The following is a 12,540-nucleotide window of genomic DNA, read 5'->3' as shown; positions in this document are numbered from 1 at the left end:
AGAGAGAGAGAGAGAGAGAGAGAGGCACGTGACATTGATCTCTGGTTTCAGCATGCATGCATGTGGTACACACCTGCACACACAGACATATAACATGCACAAGTACCAATTTAACTGCTGAACTTTTGTGTGTGTGTGTGTGTGTGTGTGTGTGTGTGTGTGTGTGTGTGTAAAAAATATTCTCTGTAACAGTTCTATTCTTTCCAGCAGTGAAATTTCAGGACTAGATGTTGAAATAGCTCCTGCGTTCTGATCCACATTGGCTAGGTAGAGAATGATGAAGTTAATGCCATCAAAGAAACACAGAAACTTGAAAATGCACCTTTGATCTTGAAGGAGATGAAACGTGGAGGCATATTTTTATCTTTGATGACAGCTGAACACGTTTGAATAAATTAACAGATTTTTTTTGCATATTTCAAACTCCCACAGTGATGGTCTGCTTAATGTTGCCAGTATTATTAGATAATAATTACATACAAAGTACATGTGTCTATACACTGGCTGTATTGTTATAGAACTGTAGGGAAAGGTGTATTTTGTAAGGACATGAAAGAGACTAGCCTTTTGTATAAATAAAAAATGCATGTACCAGAAATCAACACTGTTGATGGGGACATGGGGACATTACACATACATTATGTACGCCTTTTATAAGCCATATGTATCAAGATTTTGTTTAACCCAAATAAAATGTGCTATGTACGCTTCAGGGACTTTTCTGTTACTGCCACATGAAACTTAAATATGTCTATAAATATCACTCACCCAGAAGACAAGCTCAGAAAAGTAACATTGGCTCCCTGACTCAGGTTCACAAGTTTTCAGATGCTATTCAAAGAGTGGGAAGTCTGATTAAGTTTGCCTATTATAATTATTAATTATTGATAATACAGATTTTTTCAAGAAATAGGCCTAGCTGAGTCCTCACGTACTTTCTGGATAAAATCTGAACATTACCTTGTCATTGTAATCACTTTGTGACTGTCTTAATAGGCGTAGAAAGACTTATTTGATTCTCCCAGCAAAGATTGATGGGCTATATTGTGATGAACGTGCTAATGTGTCCCTTGGCCTCATGGATCTCAGGGACTGGAAGTGCAGGGGCAGGGGGGAGCTGTGCAGCAAACACACACAGAGCATCTAAGGAGAAATGGTGGCTGGCGTTTTGAAGGAAAAGGAGAGAATGCTGAGGTCCCAAGTAACAGGGACCAGTTTTAATTGGAAGGCAATTTGGGGAGGCCTGACTAAGGAAGTGTGATTAAAGTGATATGGGGTAACTGGGAAGATGCCTAACTGTAGGCAAAGAGAACACATGCAAACACCCGCCAGGAGAGAAAACGGGAATGCATGAGTACACGTATGAAGCTGTAGTCGGAAGACCGTGAGCAACATGAGGAGAAAGAGCAGTTGGAAGCTCTGTGAAGAGCCCTGGACATATCTGAGCACTAGGGTGCTGGTCTGAAGGTTGCAAATGGGCAGATACATGATCACTGCAATGGCCCAAGCAAGAAAGGATGGTGATTTGGCCCGGGAGAGTAACAGTGGGGATGCAGAAGATGGGGTGCTTCCAATGTATGTCAGTGGTAGAACAATTCAGGCTGAGTGATGCTGTCTCTCGGCAGCAGGTATGGAGGATGACAGCTAAGCATTCTGCTCCGTGTCGGTGTATAGAGGGAAGTAGGGAAGTTTTCTTTGAGATGGGGAAACTGGACGTTTCACCCTTCACCTTTCCACCTACAGCCTTCTGTCCTCTCTGTCCCACCTCCCTACCCACGTTTATTCCCACTCTCACCCGTGGTTCTTGCTCTGAACTGGGATTCCAAGTGTGCACCCCTGCACCTGCCTTTTTAATGTGGGCTCTAACTCAGGTAGTTATTCTTGTACTGCAAGTCCTTTACTGACTAAACTGCCTCCCTACCCCCCAAATCTCATTTGAGGGTAACTGCACAGTTTCCTAGGAGGCATGCCCCTCCAGCTAGGAGTGAATGAATATATTCAGAGACATACCTTGTTGGCCTTCCTCACTGGCTGCTGTAGACCTTGGAAAATTGCACAATAGTGAAAGTATTTTCTTCTCATAAAGCTCTTTCTCACCTCTGCTCCATGCCTTCTTTCCCTCTCAATATTCCAGACTTCATTTGGTTGTCTGATCACTTCTTAAAATATTTTACAATTCTTGCTAATACTCTGAAATACTTCTCTCAAAGATAATTTGCATTAAAAAGCTAAGAGAGAGAAAGAATAGTAATTTAACCGCTGAAAGGCATTTTATCATCATTATTTTCTACTGTATCTCTTTAAAAATACTGTGTATATTTAAGATGTTCAACATTTAAAAATTGTGGGTGTACATGTGTGTAAGTGTATATGTGTATTGTGTGTTCATGTGTGTATATGTACAAATGTGTAGTGTGTGTATGTAAAATGACAATATCAGCATCATTCATCACCTACCACTTGGTTTTGACACAGAATTTCACATTTGCTGTTTAGTACAGCAGACTAGCTGGCCCATGAGCCTCTGCAAATTCTCTTGTCTTCTACTAAATCACTAAAACACCACTGGGATTACAGATGTCTGCTACAGCATCTGACTTTATGTGATTTTGGGTTCTGAATTCAGATTCTCACATTTGTTTGGCATGTACTTTATCCATGAAGTCATTTCCCCAGCTAAAATATAATGTACTTACCGAGATATACTTGAGCATCAGGGAAGTCAAGAAAACTAGCCTACTCATTGCTTCCCATAATGATAGCTTTTGTTCGTTATGATAAGAGCTAAACTGTGTCCCAGCAATCTCAGCCTGCTGTACAACATCAGTACTCCTGTCTTTACGCCATACCTTAGATATCTGGGCTCGTTCATCTTCTATGTCTCCAAGTTTGTTCCCTTCCATCTACTTCTCTCCATGTACTTCTCTGTCCTGTTTCCATTGTTAGTTTCCTGGAATTTCTTCATTTAAAAGGGTATAGTTTTCATAAAACCAAACTAAACCAAAATCAAAACAGTAACGTGGTAGAAAGTCAATCTTGTTGGAGCAGCCCAGAGGAAAGTAATAACTTCCCTCACCTGAACCTCTGTAGAAAGGAAAGAATTTGCCCAAGCTGACTTTATGGCATCTCCCTGATAGCTTATGACCTCTCCAATTTCAGAGCTTTATGTTAGCATGGATTTCTGATCTCCTTTATAGATGGGATTAATGTGTAGGAGTGTGAACCCAAGTGCAATTATTATCTTTCTATCTCCTGAAGAAGTCATTCTGTGAAGAAATGCTTCTTTATGCTAAAACGAAGCCAAACAAAGAGAGAGCTCAATGCAATTGATAAACAGGGATAGAACAGAGTCACAACCAGTGATGCCAGCTTCTGTCCTTTCCTGGTTCTAGACTCCCTTTGCCTGTGTTCACCAGTCGAGTCCTATAACTCTACTGACCTGCTTTTCCATCTGTAGAAAAGGTAGGAGAAGGTATGCAAGACAGACACAAAAGTACTCATAGGAATTATCCTAGGCTCTTTTCAAACCACAGGTCCCGACGCAGAAGGTCTAGGGTGGTTCCCAGGTGCTCTGTTGCCTTTACCAGGTGATTCTGGTGTGGTCTTGTGAGAGATAAAGGCTCAGGTCAAAGCGTCCCAGACTTTGTTGAGAGGGAGACTTATCTCCTGAGCTGTTTTAATTTTTTTTCTGCCCCGAGGGAATCAGTTTAGTGCATCTACATTAGAATCTAGCAATTCTATGTTTGACACGTGTATCAAGATTTTACTGCCATTACCAGCATTCAGGAGTTACTATGCTAGAGGAGCAAGGCTCCATCCTGGATGCACATCAGAACCACTTGAAAAGATTTAAAAAACAAATACTAATGTTTGGAGGTTCCTCTCCTGCCTAGCCGAACCAGAAACTCCAGGCACCAGCTCCAGAATGAACACCTCTTATGCTCCTAACTTGAAACTCCTCGGCTCAGCGTGGACTCAAGGCTGAGAAACTGTGGTCATCATCTCTACAGGCACTTACAGTTCTTCATACTTGCTTTTCACTGATAAGTTATGCACATGAATTCATGTGGCCAACATGATGTCTTGATGCATGTATGCATTGTAGGATGATCAAATCAGTCTAACGACTGTCAATTACATCAAATACGTGTCTTCTCTTTGGGATAACAACATCAGAATTCTTCTCTTTTACTACATTTAAAAAGAACAGTGCTATTAACTCATCTTGCAACAAAGCACCAGAGACTACAGTGCCTGCGCCCATTTCCTGTGCTCTTTAACCAACCTTCTCCTTTCTTAGCCTCTGAACATTTTTTTCTCTTCTTTCTCTCCGAAGTTTTTCACATTTCTAGTGGCCCTCAGAAACCATTTTGAATCAAATATTTGGATTTTAAGTTTCTAAGCTTGAGGGCAAGTTAATTGTTTTGTTCCACTTCTATCATAGATGAAGCCAGGTTATGCTTTCAAGCTCCCAACCTTTGTAGAATTCTATCTAAACACCTGCTGATGTACAGAATTGTAGCTTCTCAAATCCCAGCCTCCTGGTGGGCAATCATGCCTGACTCTTAGGCACCACACAAGAACCATATTTGGGTATTTGAGCCTTCTGGAAGTGACATGTGTGTCATCTCAAAGAGCTGGATACCAAGGAACGTTCACTATTCTGGAACCCATGGCTTTGCATGCTATGAAAGTGAGGATACACTAGAGCTAGACTCCATGTCACGACTGGCTGCTGCTGCTGCTGCTGCCACTGCTGCCAATGATGGTCACTTAGAATTATGGGAAATTTCCTTAGCCATATCATGCTGAAGACAGTCTAGGATAATCCCACCTTTTAGATTCTAACTTGTCTCCTTTACTGTGAGCAAGACCTTTATAATCAACTTTCCTTCACCCACTTTACAGCTGAAAGAAATTAAACATTTCTGGGAAGTAATTTTAATTAGAATTGCTCTTGTTCTTAATATTTATTAATAATATCACATTCTCATTTGTTAAAACATGAAATGTATGACTTCAGGGAGACAGTAGTATGAACATTGTGTATACACACAGTGTTTTGCCTAATACATATGCAAATTTATAAAATGGGCTCAGCAACTTCTAACTTAGCTGTGTTTATTTCTCACATGCTATTTACTTGTAATTTACCTCTTCCTGAGATAAATGTGCAGGATTCAGTTTGTAGGTCCAACGTGAAGAAGTGGTTTTTGTTTTTGTTTTTGTTGTTCTGTGTTTGAACACATGGGTGCTCACACACAATCCCCTAAACACACTCCTTGCTGTCTCTGCACTCACAGCACAGTTGGAAAAAAAAATCTTGCAAATAGTATGCTATAATATTGTATGAAGATTTTTTTTTGCTCTAATAGTTTATGAAGATTTGCTTATATTACTCATTCTTAGTCTCCATAATTACCCAGAGGGGTGCTTATAACTATTGCTAATTTGTATATGTGAAACTGATACTTTAATTGAAATCCCCAGGTTTTTTGTATTACTCTCTCAGTGATGTTGAGAATCAATCTGGACGTGGCAATGGATGACCAGTAGGACTTTGATTGCTGTGAACGTTTACCAGATGATGGATTCTTATATGAGCAATGTGGAAAATTTGTTCAATTATGTTTTTTAATAAAATATTCAGAAATGAGAGTAAGAGCTCTTACAGTTGTCCTCCATAAGGCCAGAGTCATATCATTAAGACCCAGCAGGAGGGGCAGGAAATGGCATAGTCTAATTACTTTAATCTCATAGTCTAAACAGCTAGTCTCAAGTTTGAAGCGCAAAGACAAACAGAAGACACATCTCCCAGACTATTTTAAAAGTTTATGACAGCCTTTAAAATTCTCTCTGAGTTATTTGTTCTGATTGGTTGTGCAAGCAAACACTAATGTGTACCTGGGAAATAGCTAATTCTCCATATTCAGTGATATTGATATAACTCAGTGGATATTTTAAAAATGGATTTGAAACAATACAAAACATCCATTACCCAATTTTGGTTGGAACTTCCATTTTCTTATCCATAAACAACTCTGCCTCCAAACCACTAAGAGGAGTAGGCCCTCCCTGCAGGGAGAGCGAGCGAGCGAGAGAGAGAGAGAGAGAGAGAGAGAGAGAGAGAGAGAGAGAAATGGTTAACCCCCAGAAAGAGTTTGACTATGCACATACCTCAGCCAGGAGTTAGAACTTGTGGCTGGTGAATCAGGAAGATGGGAATAAGGATGCTTCCTGGGTTAGCTATAAGGGATGCAGCATCAGATTTGGGGGAGGGGGGGTGTCTGCTTTTGTTGATTGTTTTGTCATCACACAGAGATACTGGTAAGTGTGCGAAGCACATCAACCCCTGGTGGGTAGTGATGGCTGCCTTGCTGAGCTGTAGACTTCAAGATGGTCCCTTTGAAGAGCAGGGGAAAGTGGTTGAGCAGCAGCAGAAAGATGGCAGAGCCAAAATGGAAGAAGCAGAGCTACGATTCAAAGCCTAACAGGTGTTTGGAAACAGGACTCTTGAGGGTGTAGGGAGGTCTGCAAAGCCTTGGGAGGGCTGCTTAAGACAGGTTTCCTACTGATTCAGTCAAGTTTAGCACACTTCAAAATTGAAGCAGATGATAAAATAGTACATATCAAGGAGTAAGTGTTGTTAACAAAATGTTGGGGCTGTGTCTTTACGTGTACACACACTTCATGTGCATTTCTTAGCCTGTTTACAAAAAGCTGCTTTCTAAGCAGTTTCTGGGAGAGAAAAAAAAAAAAACCCAGCTGAGCAAGCAGGACAGTTTCAACCTTGCTTTTTCTTTTTTAAAGCACATGGGATCCTTGTTCCCAGGACATTGGGAATTCTTTCAATCAATAAATAAAATGTTATATAGCAAATTTAAAAAGTTTTTAAATTGGCAGTTAAAATATGCATTCTGTATATATTTATGGTAAACAATATATTTTAGTATATGAGTGCGTTGTAGAGAAGCTAAATTGAGCTACTTAACACATGTACTACATCACTTGTCTTTTTGTTATTGAGCATAAAATCTACTTCCTTGGTGACTTTCAAATATACAATATATTGCTGTAACTATAGTTGCCGTGGAAACTGTAGTTCTCTCTAACTTAGCAATTGCTAACTAGTTTTGTGTCCTTTGGCTACATCTGTCCAGTTACCCTACCTGTTTGGTCCCTGGTAACTTACCACCATTTTTTTTTTCCTCTCTGTTTTGTGCGTTTCAGTTTTGTACTTGATATGAAAACGGAACCTATATAATATGTAAATGCAAAGGCCTTTGGCTTATTTTACTTAATGTGATGCCCCCAAAGCTCACCCACATTGTTGCCAATGACAGGGCTCCCTGTTTCTTAAGAATGCATATTATCCCATTATACACATGTAATACATTCTGTTCAGCCTCTTGTATATTGTGTGCAAGTAGAAGATGCACGCGACTGGGGGGATGTGTGTGCTCTTCACTGACTGAGCTATAGAGGAAGCAAAGTAGAGGTTCTCCTGAAGTGTCTGATAGGCAAAGGGGTGCAGGAAAAGAAAGAATAAAGAGTTAGTTTAGCATTGCCAGTGAGAATACTTTAGAACTGATAAAGGAACTGACCTAAACCTAACAGTGTGCACTTTAGGAAGAAGGGTCAATATGCTTATATTAGAAGGAGGGGTGCTTATAAGTCTGGGGTTGGATTTGAGATCTGATGATGTAAGCATCTGGGCTGCCCGAGTTGCATGAAGAGACATGGGATTTCAAGTAGATGAGTTGGTGTTGGTTTGAATATGAGACTGAGAATCAGGAAGAATTGCAGCCACAGGGCCTACTGTGGCTTTCAGTCACCGTGCGTGATTAGCTAGATTTGAGAGGGCACCCTAACCTGGGCTAAGAGAGAAAGGAAAATCACTTCTGACTATTATAATCGATGCCATGTATAAATGAAGACACCACGCGCTTAAAGAGGAATTTATGCTTTCTGACTCATCTTTGCAGGAAGCAGCTAATCTTCCTCATCATGCTAGCTGCGTCCTCTGAGGGATACTGTTAACTATTCTCATAATGAAGACTTAACTCAAATGCCAGTGTTTTGAAAAAAACATGCACCAAAGGGAGAGGAGTATCCATTATCCTTTTGTGTTTTCTAACCATATGTGCAGTTAAGTGTTCTTTAATGTACAGTAGGAAGAGTTTAGACAAATGCACACACAGGCACCTCACAATACAGAGCAGTTACATCTCCCAGAAAGTTGCTGTTGTTGTTGTTGTTATTAATTTTTATTATTTATTTATTTACATGCCAAATGTTGCCCCTTCCTAGTTCCCCCTCGCAGAGTTCCTCCCTCCCCCTCTCCTTTGGCTTGGAGAGAGCATTCTCCCTGTATCCCCACACCCTGGTGCATCAAGTCTCCCCAGGATTAGACACATCTTCTCCCACTGAAGCCAGATGTGGCAGTCCCCCAAAAGTTATTATTCTCCTTTCAGAAATTATTGTCATGGGTATTTAGCATAGACATCACCTTAAGCTCCGAAACAACAGCAATGTAAAGGAAACTGCTGTGTGACCCCTGTCACCACCGCCATTGCCACCATAGCTTTGTCTGTATTTACATTTCATATGGATCAACTTTTTTTTTTCTTCCACCATGATTTTTAAGTTAACCTACACTATGGCACATATCAGGCACTTGTTCCATGATAGATTGAAGTGGTTGTATGAATTTGACACCATTTAAAATCCATTCTCTTTATTGGCATTGTTTCCAGGGTTTGGGTACATAAGTGAATCTGATGTGAATGATTTTCTTTCCCCTTTTAATGTTTTTTTTTTCTTTTGTTTATGTGAGTTTTCATTTCACTTGAGTGAACAAGTAAGATGGACTTTTCGGGTTACAGATGTATATTTAACTTTACAAGAAATTATGCTCAAAATGGCTCATAATATTTTATATTTTTATGACATCTTATATTTATATCTGGGTCCAGTGGTCCCATTTTCTTACCAGTGATGCTAGTCTTAGCCTTTGCAGCTACTCTGGTGGATGAGTGCTGGGCTGTCACTGTGCTGTAGTTTGTACTGTCTTCATGTCTTGTGAGTGGGACAAGATGCTATTGGCTGTGGCACACCTTGAGACATCCATTCAAATTATATCCCCAGTGTATAGTGAATTCTCTATACATCCTGGGTTGACTTCAGGTATCCATATTGTGAATATTTTCTCCCAGACTGTTAGTTTTTTTTTTCTCTCAACAGTGTTCTTGGATGAGGGGTTGATTTACATCTTGATGTGCCCAATTTATCAATACTTTCTTTTATGTTGATTGCTATAGGTTTTATATGGTAAACTTTTGTCTTCGTCAGGACTGCTAAATCCCCTCTTGTGTTTTTCTTCTTCACTACTTTATTTATGACTTTCACTTTGTTATGAGGTCTGTGACCTTTGTCCCCTAGTTTTATGTGACTTGGCTCCAACACCCGATCAACTTTCCGTACCGGGGGTCTTCTCAGGATGGATGGTTAAAAAAGCACCTGTTTTGTAAAGGATTTGTCTTCAGTTTCTACCCATTTTTGGTCATAATTGCTCCCATAAGGCATTTCCCAATCACCACCCTGGGCTTAATTTAGTGTCTATTCTCTAGATCATTTTGATTATTGCTTTACGTATGTTCTTAATATGTAAACTTGATAAGAAGAACACAGAGTATGCTTGTTTAACTTTTATTCCACTCTGATACCTGACTCAGAGGTTCACCTTTCACACAGCATCTATCACTCAGTTGAATTGCATTGTTGTTTTTGGGAGAACTGATTCTGAGTCAGGATTTCAAACTTGCTGCTTACAATTTAATTTCTATTTTTAGATTCTACCTGAAGAGGAGCCCGAAGGAGATTATTTTATACTATATTTTAAAAGTAGACTATTTGTTTTACTTTTAAAGTTCTTTTAAAGATGTTTATTTAAAATAATTTTCATATATGTTATTATTATTTGAATTCATTTTCACTTTATTATCATGAGACCATTAACATTGTTAAAGTTGCAGCCTAAAACTGTTGTTTTTTCTTTTTTTCTTTTTTTTCAAGACAAGGTTAGTCCTGGCTGTCCTGGAACTCAGTCAGTAGACCAGGCTGGCCTCGAACTCAGAAATCCTCCTGCCTCTGCCTCCCAAGTGCTGGGATTAAAGGCGTGTGCCACCACACCTGGCAAACTGTTGTTTTTTCAACCTTAGTTAATATCCAAATATATTTTTGAACTAATTTTATGCCTAAAACAAACCTATTTTTCCTGTGTAAAATAGAGCAGTAATATAAACTACATATATTTGCTAGGTTCTATGTCTCATGGAGAAGTGATATTTTTTGATATTTAATAGATTTTGAATGATTTTATTTCCAAAAAGGACTCTTTAATGCTTTTTCAGATTAGATTTTTCAAGATCAAGTGATATCACGAACAAAGAATTTGTCCCATCGAATCATATTTGTATTAATAGCATTTTTGGAGGAACATACTCAACTTGTCTCTGTTACAACATCAATATTCTTAATTTGTGAAAAAGAGACTCTGGCCTATCTAATAAATGATAACATGTTTGGTCATCACAGCACTGGTCACTAAGCACACCATTCCATTAGACACTTGACTGCAAAGAGGCGCCTTGCATTGGGTTCAGAGGGAATTTTTGTTTGTGATATAAAGCTTGGGGGTTATTGCAGATGTCATTGGTCACCATGCTTAGTGGATTATGACACATGTTATATTATTTGTCTTATAGCATACAGCCATTTCATCTACTCATCTTATAAAATTTCCCATTTTGATCATTTGAAAGACAAAGGTTGTTCAATAAAGCTGAGTAATTCTCTCTTTCTTCTTTAGAATCAAGTTTCTTACTGGGAAATGCCCAAATTGTGGACTGGCCTGTAGTTTATAGTAATGACGGTTTTTGTAAACTCTCTGGATATCATCGAGCTGACGTCATGCAGAAAAGCAGCACTTGCAGGTAAGGGGATCCAACAACTCTGAGATCTTTTCCAAATATGAACAAAATTCTGTGAGTGGTGAGAGGTTTGTGTTTGCTTATACTCAAGACAGGATAAAATTAGGTAGAAGAAGTAAAAAATGAAGAAGATTTAATTGAGAACAGCAAATATAAATTTTAGGAGCTGATGCTAACTTTCCCAAAAGAGAACTTTTGCTTATGTGTGAATTAATTCACTCATTAAAATTTTTTGGTTGCCAACAGGTTGCACAGATCCTGAGTGATCAGAGGCGTAGTCAGTATTAGGGAGCCACTGATGACATGGATATCTCTGAAGCAACTAAAATAGCCCCTAACAGAATAGAAAACCTGACCCAGCCAAGTGGAGCATAGTTCACAAGAATGTAAAGGCACAAAAATGAAGCCTATCTATTACACTGAGCCAATCACATGCCTTTATAGTGTTGATAGAGTCAATCTAGCTGTTTGCGTTGTTTTATGTGAAACAGAATTTGATATTGTATTAGTTATGACAACTTTAAAAGTAGGCCGCATCTACAAGTTTATGGAGAATTATGATAAAGGGGGATCAGAAAACAAAGAAACCTATGTCTAAGGAACTTATTTAAAATCTAAAAGTTTTCTATCATATTTCAGTAAGGACAGATGGGACCCCACCCCCACTTCCTGCTACCACTTCAGTTTTTCTTTAAATTTCTCACTTAAGTGTTGGAGTCAAATTATTTTGGAACTTAAAAGAATCTGGTCTTTTCTTTCTGGTTCAAGTTCTAAGAAAACATAGGGGGTGCTGTGTTAAGGGACTTGTCTAGAGAAGTTTCTGTTCCCTATCCACTTATACTGAGATGCAATGTGTGTGTGTGTGTGTGTGTGTGTGTGTGTGTGTGTATGAATGATCATCTTCCTGAAGTCTATATCCGACACTACACACAGAAAAACCTTTGCAAAACAGATTCTAAAGCTCTTAAACAGATATAACCATAGTTAGCCGAAATGGGTATGTAGGGCCAGCAGTTGGCAAGTTAAGCCAGAAGCTTAGTTGATTTCAATGTTTATCAAGGCTTGAGAAACAATCTGTTCACACTTCCTCCCCCCCTCCTCCACCAGACACCCTCATTTTTTCACTGTTGAGGTTGTCCCTACATTTTGTCTACACTCCAAAGAATAAAGTAGAAGAACGAATGAAGATAATGAAACTGCAGCCTGGGATGGACCACACCTTTGGTGGTGTAGCACTGATATCTTTTCAACATTTGATCTTTGCTAAAAACAAAAACAAACCAAAAAACACCCCTCTCCCATAGACCCCCATAGACCACTAAGGGTGTGTTCAGTGCTCTGAGAGGTGGCAGATTTGTTTTGTGTGACATTGTTTCCATATGTTTTCAGGAGAGTTCAGGTTAGGAATAGGGAAAGCTTTCTGGTCAGCCTTATCTTGTGGGACGGGCACTATAATGAGCCCAACAGAACACAGACGCTTCCCCATCTCTTCTTCTTGAATGGTTGGTATCTGTGTGTGTGTGTGTGTGTGTGTGTGTGTGTGTGTGTG

At 39.3% G+C, this 12,540-nt stretch overlaps 1 protein-coding gene across 1 annotated transcript in view; it reads left to right on the top strand.

Annotated features, from left to right (window-relative positions):
• Positions 1-12,540, top strand: part of Kcnh5 (potassium voltage-gated channel subfamily H member 5) — a 273,990-nt gene that overhangs the window by 11,966 nt on the left and 249,484 nt on the right. Inside the window, exon 2 of the mRNA XM_021201919.1 lies at positions 10,871-10,994. Coding sequence (XP_021057578.1) covers positions 10,871-10,994 — 124 coding nt within the window. The remainder of the gene's footprint in view (positions 1-10,870; positions 10,995-12,540) is intronic.

Source organism: Mus pahari, chromosome 7 (genome assembly GCF_900095145.1).
Source record: "Mus pahari chromosome 7, PAHARI_EIJ_v1.1, whole genome shotgun sequence".
NCBI lineage: Eukaryota > Metazoa > Chordata > Mammalia > Rodentia > Muridae > Mus > Mus pahari.
The sequence above is the reverse complement of the archived record's forward strand: the minus strand, read 5'-3'. Positions and strand labels throughout refer to the sequence as shown.